General features: G+C 42.9%; 1 protein-coding gene across 2 annotated transcripts; it reads left to right on the top strand.

Annotated features, from left to right (window-relative positions):
- Positions 1–6,256: 6,256 nt before the first annotated feature.
- On the top strand, positions 6,257–15,110 carry LOC307084040 (uncharacterized protein). 2 transcript variants are annotated; one of them, XM_079748158.1, is made up of 8 exons: positions 6,257–6,524; positions 7,172–7,305; positions 7,555–8,209; positions 8,512–8,635; positions 9,597–9,655; positions 10,052–10,186; positions 10,768–11,069; positions 12,603–15,110. In XM_079748158.1, exons 2-8 carry the CDS (start codon positions 7,261–7,263, stop codon positions 13,995–13,997), a joined length of 2,715 nt encoding a protein of 904 aa, XP_079604284.1. In that variant the 5' UTR covers positions 6,257–6,524; positions 7,172–7,260; the 3' UTR covers positions 13,998–15,110. The 2 variants fall into 2 exon arrangements, with proteins under 2 accessions (XP_079604284.1, XP_079604283.1); XM_079748157.1 differs by having other exon boundaries at positions 9,492–9,655.
- The last annotated feature ends 162 nt before the right edge of the window (positions 15,111–15,272 follow it).

The raw sequence follows: 15,272 nt of genomic DNA, 5'->3' as shown, positions 1-15,272 counted from the left end.
CCTCTTAAGGATTCAAATGCGGATTTACTTGTAGCCTCAATTGTTTCATCCAAGCATGGACACAAATCATATTTGAATGTCATGATTTGAATGAGAGCAAATGCATCAGGGTGGCCTCGGCAACCATAGGGGCACCACTGCAATAACAGCCAATAAAAAACTCAGACACATTTTCTTCAAGACAAATGGCACCGTCATACAAGATGACATAAAACATATTTGTTAGCCTGAGATACAGAGAGATAGAAGACTCTGCTAGGCTCCAAAAATGTGCATGTGAATGTGCGCGTGTCGGAAGACAACGTCACTGGTCGAGGTTACAGTAAGGGGTTCTGCTGTGACGAGATTTGATTGGTCTGCTGGGTGTATTCAGGTGTGGCTACTAGGTAGTAGTTATAACACACGTCCCCTCATCGTTTAGTGGTCAGGGGGACTGAGCTCTACACACCATACTGACTTGCTGCTGGAGATTGGTCAGAAGCTGAAGCTGACATAGTGGCTCAGCCCAACCTTCTCTTGGCTCTCTCTAAACACTAGACTGGATAGTAGGTGGCAGGTATTGAAACTACCACATCAAAAAGCAGAACTCCTGCTTGATGCCTAAGGGTTTCTTTTTTAGGCTTTCTTTACTTTTCTATTTGCCACACGTCTTCGGTTCGACAGCATATAGCCTAGTTCCAAGTGCTACTGGATGTAAACATTTGAAATCCTGTCATGGCCGGAGTGACAAGCTCCTTCAAACTTCTAATCTTCGTTTGGTCAATTTCCTGCGTTAGCTTGAAGTTGAAATTGCTAAAATGGATCTACCTTGTTGAACACGAACTGGAGAGAATCCCCTCAGTACTGCCAAAGTAGATATACTGATTTGTTATCTTTTTTGCCTGAGGATCAGCGTGCCCTAGACTCTCTTGGAATTCTTCTTAAGGCATGGGTTGGTTTAAAAAGAGACCCTGCAAACAGTAGGCCATGGAGTTGGATAGAAAGGTAAGAAGGAACTTTTACATTGGTTCATCAGTCTTTTCTAAATTCCTTCATCTAAAATGGAACCAATATAGCCCTACATTACACCACAGGTAGTCAACTAGACATTTTAAATATGGTCAAATCAGCATGACAGCACACCTAGTGGTGGTCAAATAAAAATGTCCTCATTACTATGAATATTAATTACTCCGTCCATACACATGGCACTACTAGCTTTAAAATGTATTATGATTATATTGTGTATCTTGCACTTCTTGAGATTCTCGACTCCGATAAATCTGGTAAATGACGGCATTCTACAGTCTGTAGTTTATGATTAGCAGCCCACTGATATACAGTGGCTAGGGATCCAGCTCTATAGTCAATGGACAGACACAGTCATTATTGCAAAATAAATCCTGCTCACCCAATAGGGTGATGCAGGACCCCGATTGTTAAATAATGATCCTGATTGGTTAATAACGTTCCAAGGGTGGCCTTTATCTTTCAATAACACACCTCTGCCTTTTAGCAGTTTCAAATCAATGCGCTACAGAGCAAGAACCAACGATCAAATAGAACTGTAGACCAGAAATTTCCATGACAACTCATAATAGATATGCACAAGAAGCTTTTGATTACAGCTGATTTAGCTGGTAAAACCATAACCATAAACCATATCTCAATAATACACAATTAATTGCATTACTATCATTAAAACCAATCGTGTGTGTGTGTGTGTGTGTGTGTGTGTGTGCGTGTGTGTGCGTGTGTGCGCGTGTGCGCGCGTGTGCGCGCGCGTGCATTGCTTGTCTTGGTTTGTTAGTTACAACGCAGACGGGATTGATATCGACTGCGAGGATTGTGCACAGGCAAAAACCGAAGAAGATGGGGAAACATATATGCGTACTGAATTATGTTCCAAAAGAATGAGCTTTTACTGTTCTTCAAATAATGTCTTAAACAGAGGAACAGTTCCCTGGGACAAAGCTAATGATTTATGTTGACGTGGCAATGAGGAACTTTCTACCGTTAATAGCACGAATATCCAAGACTTTGAAGACGCTGACGGTTGGGTTGGCTTGCACAGAGAGGTGGACGGAATCTGGAGGTGGACTGGAGAGCCATCTGATTCCTACGAGTGGTTCCCGCAACACCAACCGCTGAGCTCCGACTGTGGCCTATATAATGAGGAAACAAATGGCTTGGTTGCTGATCGATGTGACAAGGCCTACCCTTTTGTGTGCTATGATGAACCCTTAACCACGATCAGAGAGAACAAGACCTGGGAGGAAGCCCTGCAGCACTGTCGGGACCTTGATGACAATTATTTCAAGTATGACCTGATTTTCAGCGAAAGCAACTAATGTTTTGGAGCAGCTCAGCGTACGACCACAGATACGCCAACCTGCATGTTCAGACGGCTGTGACCAATGAGGTCTGTAGCCTGTGAGATCTGAAAAATACACACCCATCAACACAAATGTATCCTTCTACTCTGACTGTGAAGCACATTGGGATCATTGAAAGGAGCGATATAAAGCAAATTAAATGTTAGTTATTTATTACCTCGCTACTTCCTGTTTTTGGTGGTTTGGATATCTATGGTATTTAGTCAACGTATTTACATTTTAAAATATCTAATATTAATATTTACCTTGTTGTTGTTTTTTAGTTTATGAAATATATTCTCTAATTAATTGCTTTCAAACACTCTTTCTGTCAGGTTTGGATAGGCCTTCGTTTTCTTGCTGGCGAGTGGAAGTGGGCCGATGGGGAGGAGATGCAGTACCAAGGTCTTCCACATTGCGCCCCCGAGTGGAAACATTGTGGAACCCGACACAAGAAGAACAACAACCTGGAGCTTAGGGATTGCATGGAGAAAATAAACTTCATTTGTTTCAAAACTAGAATAGGACATGCATACTACAATAACAACAATGTGAAGTATACATCGGTGTAGATTTGGGTGGGGACCAGGGGACGTTTCCCCACCAACGTCAAATGACGACTGAAATGTCCCCACCGATATCCAGGTTGAAACGAAAAAAAACACAAAGGGTTAAATTCCGGTACTGTGGGTCGTGTCCCCACCAAAGCTCAGGCCAAACCTACGCTCATGGACCTATGGAAATATGCAAAAAATGTACGGTAGCTGTAAACTTATGAGTTATGAATGTAACATTTACTTAATGCTTTTAATTATGGCAGCAATTTGACATGATTGACATTTCCTAATTTAATAATACTGCATGTTTCAGAGCTCTATACAAGAACAGATATTGTGTGCTGAATTATTTAAATATTATATTAAAACTGAATGAAGCCAGTAATTTAATTTTTTTGTTGCTTAAATTTAACATTTACTTTTAAAGTGTACTTCTAAAAAGATTTTATTAAGTTCAACTTCAAATGCCAAATTAATTGTTATTTCAGTGTACTTATAGAATGTGTCCTTATTTGTTACTGTATTGTTAATAGTACTTTTAAAAAGTTTATTTATAGCGAATACTTTTAGTGTTAATTTAGTGAACTTATAAGCATTATTTTCATGAAGCAACATTTTCATTTTGCTTCAGTGTACTTTTGAAAGCATATTTAATTACAAAAAAGATATATATCATTTCAAACACATGAACTTCATCTCAAATATAAAGAGTGCTGATTTAGTATATATATATATATATATATATATATATATGTGTGAAACCTCAACTCCTTTCTTACTTTAAAACGTGCTTCTATGTCTTAGATCAGGGGTTTTCAAAGTATGAGAGAGTGAGCCCCCCCCTCAGAGAACAAATTTCAGCTGAGCCCCCCCCCCCCACAATTTTTTTTTCTAAATCCCTGTGTTTTGAAAGATCTTTTAATTATTTTACACATTTTAAACATCTCTGATCATATCTTAAACATCTCTGATCATATTTTACACATTTTAAAGATCTCTGATCATATTTTTTTGAAACATTTTTGAAACATTTTAAACATATTTTTGAAACATTCTAAACAACTTTGTGTTTTTAAACACATTTCTTAACACATTTTAACATCTTTATCTAAGCATGTTTTTGCTTAACGTTTTTAAAATACATGAACATCTTAATCTGTAAACTGCCAGTTTCGTCTCCTTTTTAGCTCACCTCAACTTTAGTGGGAGAAATGAGTTTGCGTAGCTGTGTTCGAAATCGTTCTCTATCAAGGATATAGCGCACTATATAGGGTGCTCGCCATTTTTTAGTGGTTTTCGAATTCTCAGTGGTAAATTTCATGCACTATATAGTGGGCTTAAAATACCCAAAGTTTGAGTGAACATACGATGTTCCGTACACACTCCCGTATACTACAATGCAATGCGGTCGTGTTTTCCGGAGAATAAGAAGCTGAATAACCGTGAAAACGAATAGAAATGTCAACAATTTATTTGGGATTTAACATAGAAAATGTAACATTCAAAATTAATTAAAAAAAAAAAACTTGATCAAGGAAATGTAACTTTCAACATCAATACAACCTCCAGTTTTCCTCGTGGGTGCCCGGTTTGTTTACATGATGTAGCCGCAGCTGTCTGCGTTACACAAATACCCGGCGCATTTACTGACGCAAATGACGTTTAGAAATGTTCAGCATAGTGTCCGAATCTCGTTTGTTCGTTCCCTATATAGTGCACTATATCATAAACACTATATAGGGAATAGTGAGTAAGTGAATAGGGAATGATTTCGAACACAGCGCGTCTTCGTCTTTGCGTTTTCTTTGCGTTACTTTTTCTGGTATCTTTTTTTCTCACGTCGCGCGCCCCCTGAAGAACTCTGGCGCCCCCCAGGGGAGGCGCGCCTCACAGCTTGAAAACCACTGTTTTAGATGATCGTCAACATAGTAATCTATGACATTACTGAGATAAGACTGTTATTTAGTATTGTACAACACACACACACACACAGTGTGTGTGTGTGTGTGTGTGTGTGTGTGTGTGTGTGTGTGTGTGTGTGTGTGTGTGTGTGTGTGTGTGTGTGCGAGAGTCCAGCTGCAGCCCCGGAGAACAACACCCTGGCGTGACAACCACACTGGACAGGGAGGAAGCAGAAGACCTCAGGCAGGAGGCCTGGGCACTGGACAGGGAAGGAGAATGAGACCTCAGGCAGGAGGCCTGGATGCTGCAGGGCCTGAACTGAAACTCGCGTCCCCTAGCGCTAATTGGTCTGATAATGTTTACATCTGTGGGAGAGGCTTTCAACAGGATCGAGGTCAGACTGATAGACTGATAGACAGACTGTAGAGGGAAACATAATGTGAACCTGCCAGATCAGGATGGTCTCACGAGGTGGTGCTGGGCATTGAACCGTGGAGCGACTATAATTGAACCATAGTTCCACTACACTTTGTTCTTCCACCTGCATAACCAATGAAAGCAAAGCGGGTACAGCCCAATTTGTTACAATTTTAAAAGATGTTAAAATGTGTTAAGAAATGTGTTACACTGCGCTCACGCAGAGCTCAGAGCATTCTCGCGCATGTTTAAAATGTTTCAAAAATGTTTCAAGAAAATATGATCAGAGATCTTTAAAATGTGTAAAATATGATCAGAGATGTTTAAGATATGATCAGAGATGTTTAAAATGTGTAAAATAATTAAAAGATCTTTCAGAACACAGGGATTTAGAAAAATAAATTGGGAGGGGGGGCTCAGCTGAAATCTGTTCTCTGAGGGGGGGCTCACTCTCTCATAATTTGAAAACCCCTGGTCTAGATGATGTTCCTGTAAGAAATTACCGAATGAAGCCAATTTAATGAAGTTAAAAGAATGCTATTGAAAAGATGCAAAATAAACATGAGATAGGTAAAGTAGGAGTTTGAATAAATTATTAATCTGAACCAAGATTAGTTATATGTTTGTACTAAAGAGAATCTGTTAGAAGTAAGTGACAATTTAAGGGAAAAATGTCTAATTTGCAGGTGATAAAAATCTATTTATAGGATTTCATTAGCCTACTCCTGAAAAATGATATGCCATCTAAATACAGCCTATACATTCTTCATTTTGCCGATAGCCTTTGAGAATGTTAACCCTGGCCAACTAATTTACCAATTCATGCCTTCATTTAGTCAGCCTCCCCTCATCGCCACTACCCGCACACCGACAACCACAGGCGCGCGCGCGCACACACACACACACACACACACACACACACACACACACACACACACACGCACACTCAGACACGCTCATTTGAACAGCCACGCTCGAGCACGAACTACCATGGGATACTGCAGGGAAGGGAACCACTAGCAGGTTGGCTGAGGAAGCCATGCGGCCAGCTCCGTGGCGCTTTTGGACCGTCGTGTGAATCAAGCGAGTCGTTGTGGTGCGGTCCGTGCTGACCGCTCGGTCGGCCTTCATAGCGGGTCCGAACGAATCCTTCCGCCTGCAGGGATAGTGTAGGCCAGTGCGCCCATGTAGCAGTTCTACCAGCGTGGCAGTAGACACTGATGAAAGACCCCGTACAGCCAGCCGTACTGCATGTGGTTGTACCATGACGTGACACTGTATCGAGCCGCACTAGGTATGTACCTCAATATAATCAGCTTTTTTGCGTTAGCTACAGTACCTTCAATGTGGGCCGGCGGTCCGACGGTGAACAGCGACAGTGCGTCCGAAACATTTTGTGCCATTTTAAAGGGGAGTGTTTAAAGGGGAGTCCAGCCCGATGTTAACAGATTTTTTTAAATCGGAGATAGCTTTCTATTCATATTGTGTAACGCTACAGCCAGGTTGATACGGTGACAGTGATGCTGGCGACGGCACGATGGTGATCGCCTTGGAGTTGTAGACGATGCAGTGACATGAACGCTGAAAGGGAAAATAATACACTAGGCATAAATAGACGTTCAAGTATTTCACCAATTCGCCATAGGCCTGCCTTGGTTATTGTGCATGAACAAACGTTTTGTTTGATTAACAAGTAGACCGTTGACGGCCTATACGTATTTCAATAGCTGAAGTCGGCTGCATTGTTCGCTGTAACGGTGCAACGTGATGTTTACCCCACCAACATTTGCATGTTATAATATTTTGTAGATCCCGATTAGGACTATGTGACAGACAGACAGACAGTCAGACAGATGGATAGATAGACAAGCCTCAACAATAGGGCTCCTTTAGGTACCTATATAATTCTTCATATTCCTCCCCTTTTGTTTTGTGGAGCAGAGCTGTTGTAGTCAGGACTGTGGTCCGGTGGACAGAGAACAGGTGGTGGAGGCCTGGTATAGAGGGAAAGTTGCCACTCCCTCTGCAGGATGAGCACAGACAGGCCAAAACGCAAAATCATTCGGAAGAGATATGTGAGTACAATCCTCAGTCCCAAAGTAAAACCTAACTGTCTCCTGTGTCATACAATATCAAGTTTAGTGGTAACTAACGGAATGTGATGTGTGAAACGTTTGTGTGTGTGTGTCTGCTTGCGTGGATGTGCATTTGCGCTTGTGTGTGTGTGTGTGTGTGTGTGTGTGTGTGTGTGTGTGTGTGTGTGTGTGTGTGTGTGCATGCGCGTGCGTGTGTCTGCATGTGTGTGTGCGTGTGTGTGCTCGCAGGACGTCAGCGACGGGATGCCGTGGTGCGAGGAGCGCATGGTCCAGAAGGTTCTCTTCCTGTCCCTGAAGGAGTTCAGGGACGCCAGGCGCCCAAGCACCCAGGGGCCACACCGAACGAGACCAGGGGCCACGGCACAGGATCAGCAGAGGAAACCACGGCCGAAGCCAAGATCGCACGCACGCACAAAAAACAAGACACCTGTCTCCCAAGATGTGCCAAATCCAAAGCAGGGTCGCTGGCAAACACACACGCTGGAAAACCCTGAAGAGGAGCTAACGCCACCACAGATGTCCCCAGACATCTGTTCACCCCAAGGCAAACGCCACGGTCTTCAAACCACACAGATGCTTGTCGAGGTCCCGCCAGCAGCCAAGGATGCACGTATAAGACAAGCGACAGGCGCGCTAGAGAGCAGCCACTCATTACCGGGCGGTGCCACCGCCCAGCCCAGAACACTGCGCTCACACAGAGCCCAGAGCATTCTCGCGTTTTTGAACACGTCCAAGCCACAGTGCACAGTTTCGCCAGCCCTACAGGACACCGGCCCGAAATGTGAGGAAGGGCTGAACAACACTCGTGTCGTGCAAAGCACATCCACGCAGATGGTCCCCACCAGGATTCTGAGGTCACACACACCTACCGCCCGCCTCAATGGTAAAAACCACCAATCACAGTTAGTCATATTGGATTTTGCTGTGTGTAGTCATATTGTTTTGATGTATATGTTGTATTCAATGTTTTACCTATGGGACAACATATATGATGATTACAATCTATCTGTATTACACAATTATATCAGCTGTTACCAACTACAAATATGTGGATTCAGATTAGATCATTTATTAATGCATTGGTCATGAATTTAGCAATGAGCAATTGAACTTAAAAATCATTGACGTGCCATTCAAATTTAAGAATACATTATTCATAACATACTTTTTCTCTCTCCATACAAGGTGCTCCAAGACAGGGTCCAGCCCTGCTATCCACCAATGAGAGACAGGGACTGACCCTACAGGCCTATCATCAGCATCGTCATGGCAACATGGGTCATGGTAGAGATGACCCTGCCAGCCAGAGGTGAGCTGCTCCAAAACATTTGTTGCTTTGGTTCTACAGATGTGTATACGTCTATGGTACCGCTGTGTCTCTATTTCGAGAATGCCTCAGAAACAAGTGGCAGATATAGGTAACATGGTGGTGTATGACCACCGTGCACAGCCGATTCACTAGCTAGCATAACCAGGTACCTACATTTCAAGGAAGCATCGGTCTCGGTTCCTAGGTCGCTGTAGGATGGCCCATAAGACTGTGTAAGATAATAAATGAATTTGTCAATGTAACGTTTCTTTTACCGTTGTCTTGTTTCCTTCACTTACACATTTTAGCATAGCTAAAAAAAACAGCTAGCATAGTGACTTTTACATCACTGCCCATAGTCAATAGACCAACGACCAACTTTTTTTGTCGATGTGCTGCTACCTGGTTAGGCTGTCTCACTTTGAACCACTTTTACGACATAGGTATCTAACAAGGAAGCTTCCTGAGTAGGTACCTAGCAAGGAAGCCTCCTGAATAGGTGTCGAGGTTATAGGAATCCTCCTTGTTGTAGAGATAAATCCCTTGAGTCGGATGGAAGAACAGAAAACACCATGTTAAACTCTGTACTGACCTGTGCAAACCTGTGATGCTCCTCAAGTGCTCTTGAAAGGAACCTGTCCAACTACACTTTCAACCTATCTTCAAACTTACAATTTGATATCCATTCCTTTCTTCACATTTACCACCTGAACTCATGTGGTCGTATACACATTACACTAAGGTGTCCTACTAGAATGGGCGCATGTGTCCGGTGTGTATGTGTGTGTATATGTATGTGTGTGTGCGTGCATGTGTGCACGCGCGGGTGTGTGTGTGTGTGTGTGTGTTTCTGCAGGCCGAAGCTTCAGGCTCAGAGAAAGTTTGCACATTCTCCTCCCAGTTCTCCAGGACCTTTAGTGTCGTCTTCCTCCACACATAACCACAGCTCTTCCACCTCCAGCTGCCTGACGAGACGCCGTCCCAAAACAGAAGACTTTCTTTCTTTTCTTTGTTTGAGAGGTGTGCACCAACACACACACATACACACTTGCACACATTTACATACATACATACATACATACATACATACATACATACATACATACATACATACATACATACATACATACATACATACATACATACCAGTTATTATAAGTTACAAGTTATAGTACACAAAATAAAACTTTTGGATCCACGTTATAGCTAGACTGATTTTTTTTATGTTTATTTTATGTACGTGTTTGTGTAAATATGCATTTCCATCTTGAGTCAAGCAACTGAGACAAACAATTACTATGGAAATAATCGTAGTTTACAGCCTTAATCTGAATACAAACTTTGCATTAGAAAAGGCCAATGCCATTTAAACTCCCATACCTTTGGTTCTAGCATTGTATTTCTCTTTCTCCACAGGTTCTGTGGCATTGCCGAACAGCATGGCCGTCCTAGGTAGTTGCCGGAAAAAGGAATCCGCTGTCACTTCATGTCTTACCAGCAGTCTAGGACGGACGACGGAGAAAGGCAGGACTACAGCCTTCAGGAGAAAAGGTAACTTGTTGTCTGAAGTGAGCACAAATCTCGCTCTTGCCAGAATTGTCCACAATAGTAACATAGCCCTTTTTCCATTTTGGAATCTCTCTCTATTCTGATAAGATAGATTCACTGAAATAAAAATAATTGTGCCTGTTTTGAAATTGTAATGATTATGCATCATGCTAGAGATTAAGGTATTAAGGGTTTCCCGCAGAAAATGTGTAAGTTAAAGTAGTGGGGTTCAGGGAGACCATTTATATTATATATATTTATATTTTCATGCAAGCTGTAAGGCTGTTTCCCTGCAGCCTGATCTATACACAGAGAGTGAATGAAGTCGGATTTTGTATAATATTTTCAATAAAACTTCGTAGTTAAGGCAGCAGACGTGTGTTGCTTAGGCGGCCGCCTAAGCTGTTAAGTGCTGTGGAAAACCCTGGTATTAGATTAAGGTATATGGTACCGCTAACAAGCAATGCCACCCTTAACCGAGTCAATCACAAGTTTACTTCAGTTCCAGATCTGCAGCTTGATGTGACTCAAAACGACCCTCAAACCTCTCCTTCTAACTTGAGTCTGTTCCTCCCTATCCGCAGCCCGCCACGGCATGGCCCCCAGGCCGCTGAGGAGGCTGGGGGTGGCGGCCCTTCTCCTCCGAGGGGCCGGAGACGCAGAGGCCGCTGGCAAGCGGAGATACGGACTGTGTTCCAACGCCACCGCCGCCTCCTCCTTCGCCCCGAGGAAACTGAGCCTAAGGGAAAGGAAGATGAGGGAGGGGAAAGGAGAAGGGAAGCCGAGGGGGAATGGTGGAAGAGAGGAGAGGGCAGGGGGGAGAGTCGAGGGGAGGAGGAAGAGAGAGCCGGTTCGTGTCCTGCGACCTCGCCAGCTCTCCCTGCAGGTGAGGGGGACTGCAACAGTTAACCGTACGTCAGGACAAGATTATACCTGGCCGTTCTTACGTAGTAAAAGTAGTGAGGCCATCTGAAGTTTTTTAGTGGATAAGCGTTTTAACAAAGAAGACATGGTTGCCTCTAACTGTATGTTCACACCAAAAAGTTGAAAAGATGCAAAATCGCCGAATAGCTCAAAAGGCAACGTTGTCCGAAATATTTACAGCTCCTATCGCTCTAGCGATTTTGCTTTTCCATTTAAAGGAGCCACGCTTTTTGCCTGCACGCTCGTAGTTGAGGCAAGTGCTGCCGCTGATGACGAGCCACAAAAACACAAGATAGTCATAAATTTGGTCAATAGAAAAAGAATAATAAGCATAAATACATGAAACACTGAATAACTAATTAATGGAGCGATTGCTTATATGCTAGATTATAGCTTAGTTGATTGCTATCGTGTGTGTGTGTGTGTGTGTGTGTGTGTGTGTGTGTGTGTGTGTGTGTGTGTGTGTGTGTGTGTGTGTGTGTGTGTTATGGAAAAGATCCGCTCAACGGGAGTATTTGTACCAGGCAGACACACGGCAAACTGATAAATTAGAAATTGATTTTTGTGCGGTATCTCCCTGCTTCTGAAATGCGCGCACATCTCCACCCACCGCTCGTCCGCTGGTTTCCATCAGCATTCCACTGTGCGACCATCCCTGTTGCGTAATGCGGATTGCGTATGCCCTCATACATTGTTGAAATCATGCTGGATGCTTTATTCTTTCTATGTGATTTTTAGTTAATGATCGGGCTATAATAAGACCACGTTGGCTATGCAATCGCGGACAAATACGATGCCCTGCAATAGCTGCAATTATTCTCTCACGCACCATGATGAAGGAACAAATGTGTGGTAGGAACTAGGAACTAAAGTTCTCGCATATGTTTACTGGGACCCACGCCAGCGAGACATCTACATTCCTATTGGCTGGCGGTCATTTACAGCAGAACAGAAATGCTACTAGCTCATTTGCATTGAGTTGAGCTGTTTTCAACTCTCATTTACAGCTTTACAGTTTTAAAGCTATTGCTCAAGCGTTTTATCGCTCCTATCGCTTTATCGCTCATGTCTAATAGAAAGTGAATGGGCGTTTATCGCTCAAAACGCTTAACAGCTTTTGGTGTGAACGCATAGTAAGGCTAAGAGCAATTCATGGTGGACGGGTTTGGTTTGATGGCAGGATGATGACCTTTCTAATGTTGATTGGCTACACTGCAATTACAAGTTGAACAACTTCCTTGAAGCTGCAATCAGCAATATTTGCTGTCATACCACCACTAAACTCACCTTGCTAAACTTTACTAACACACTCCACCACAGTTTGGAGAGAATATTTTGTTTGGCCAATCATAGACTAACCAAAAGGTATCCATTACAGTTTTGCATAAATGTATTTTTAACCACAAGTCCTAAGAAAGGTGAGAAAGCTGAGATTGCTCACTTAACCTGAGCACAAATAAATTGACGTGCTTTATTTTTGCTCTTCCTGTCATAGGTTGCCATGGTGACTGGGCTCTCTGATCAACACACTTCCTATGTACTACAAGCGCCGTCCATCAAGTCTAAATCGACCAATAGCAGCAGACGTTCCGGACCCTATTCTAGGGAGAGCAAAGCTAGTTTGCCCAGAAGGCACCATGTTAGCATTAAACACCACATTACCCGTAGAAACCTTAAAACATACACAAATCACAGAATGCCTCAGAACCAGCATGGCGCTTGCAACCACAGAATTGCCTCTGTTCATCATTGCCAACTCAGGAACCTTGCATGTTCCCAATCTTCAAGGGAGAACTCTGCCAGGACCCCAGTCAAAACACCAGGCCCGAACAGAATGCTATATGCAAATCCAGCAGCTAATAGCTCAGCTATGAGGCACCCGAACAAACACGTCAGTGAGCATTCTGGGGTCGTGAGACTGTCCAGGAGAATGAGAGGCCTTCCACCAGATACCGGTCTTAATCTTTTAAACGCTCTATTTGCAATGCCAAGCAGCAACAGCAACAACCTGAGGAACGGCCGGATACAGCAACACAAAGACTCCAAGATCACGTTGCCGGGCATTCAACGCGGCACCGAGGTCCTCCGAGAGAGGCTGGGGTTTGTTCCCAAGGATCCCAAAAAGGCGACGAGGCACGAGCGCAGTGTCGGAGCCAGAGAAGCAGCGGACGACAGCGTCAGGCATGCGGAGGATGTGGCGGTGCGAGACACGGTGTCGACGCAGGGGACCGTATGTATGAGCGGGGTGGACGGGGCCACTGGGGAGGTTGGTAAGGACGGTGACTGTCTTTTCAGTGAGGACGGGAAGGACATCTGTCAACACCCGTTAGGAAGAGATGGACAGGAAGTCAGCGGTCATCTCGGTGAGGTCGAACAACAGACCCCGGGCTGCGCTAGTCTGGACAGATTGAGGAGCAGGAAAATGATGTGTGAGGCAGATCGCAGGAGCTGCAGCGACGCTAGTGAGGTTCTGTTGTGTCAAGGCCACATCAATAGCTCCGCAGAAGAGGACAACAGCAATGTAGCTTCACTCCCATCCAAACCAGCACCACCTACAAGGACTGTCACCAGAGCGGCAGTGGCCAAGGCTAATGCTGCTAATACATCGTTAACGTATACCAGTGTAGATTCAGGTGAAAGAACAAACTGTTCTGCCAAGGGTGCTAAGCCAACTCTTAACAGCACAAACAAATTCACAATTCCAGCCAACTGTCCCTTCGACAATACCAGCCGGGGGACCTCTAAGGAGTCATTCAATGCTTTCAGTAAGAACTTATCAAAGGGCACTGCTCCAAACGGCAGGAATCCTAACACCACTTCCAAAGGGCCAATAAAGCCTTCTACCTCTGTCGCTAAGACCAGAACGAGCCCTAGGAACCTGAAGCCGTAATGTTGCCATGCATCCCTTGTGGGATGAGGCTTTATACAACATGGCAATGTCACCTTTGCCTAGTACTTTTGGGGGTATTATAGTGAACACTGATTTGTAAGTGATAATATGGAATTGCATGTAAACTGGTTTTGCCAGTTCTCAATCCTACTTTTTCTTGTTCAATGGCAGCTACTATCTGTATTCTTCTGGTCACCAGTCAATTTGAGACCAATTTGACGTGTAAAGAACGATTTTTTTGGGCATAACTTGATCTAACGTAACACACCGTTTGGTCTCAAGCTTTTTATTTTTTACATTAAAGTGAATGTGAAAGGGAAAGGCACATGAGTCAAATACAAAGGATGTAGATAAGTATTTGAAACAAAATATTTAATACAAAAAAACTTTCTACGGAAATCTTTTAACTTGATCTTTCACACATTCTACTTGAATATTCGATATAACAAGCTCAGTTATTACAGGTCAATTCAATTGAATTCCTGTAAGCAACTGCATTCTATTGAGGAAAGGTAGAGTTATGTTAGAATTATATTAGTGATAGACTGACTATTGACTCAAGAGTGATGCATTGGTTTATTGCCTTTAGGGCAACATATTTAAACAACAGGAATCATACTAATCAAACCACTTTCGACTCCATATGTACATCATCATTGATTGTCCTTTGTACAAGTTGGCCTGTTTAGTTATGTTTACCTTTTAGTCATGGGAATTTACAAGATACCTTCTGAAGGAAAAAATCTCAAGCCTCAACATTGACACTCAAACCGTGTTTTCATTACAGAGTAGAAATGTGTACTTTGATTAAACTATAAAACATTTTTTTTAAAAATAAATGTCTCACCGTGAATAAATTATTGAAATTGAGCGATAGCTGTCTGAAATTAACACATCTTGCACAAACTGTCTTAAAAGTGATCTAGTATGAGCAAGAAAAAAAAAAGTATTTTGTTGTACTTTGCTGCAATACTTTTTATCTAAATGAGGCGTAGGCGAGTACAGTCAAAGTAATTAAATAAAGGTAATTTCTTTTGAAATGAAACTTTTTTTTTGCATTTATTGAACAGGTCATAAACATCTAATCTAGCCAGGCTATGGTGGATGTCGGGAGTAAAGTAAAGGTTAGGAGAGGTAAAGGTATGTCATTTTTATAAAACACTCCCATCAGCATTCCTTTGATTTTGATCAACATGCATTGTGCAAATAACACCAACCTTGACAACACTGATAGGCCTTACCTAGTCATGCAATGGAATGTAGATTACCAAAGCG

Source organism: Pollachius pollachius (genome assembly GCF_949987615.1).
Source record: "Pollachius pollachius genome assembly, chromosome: 1".
Lineage (NCBI taxonomy): Eukaryota > Metazoa > Chordata > Actinopteri > Gadiformes > Gadidae > Pollachius > Pollachius pollachius.
This window is presented reverse-complemented; position numbering and strand designations above follow the sequence as displayed.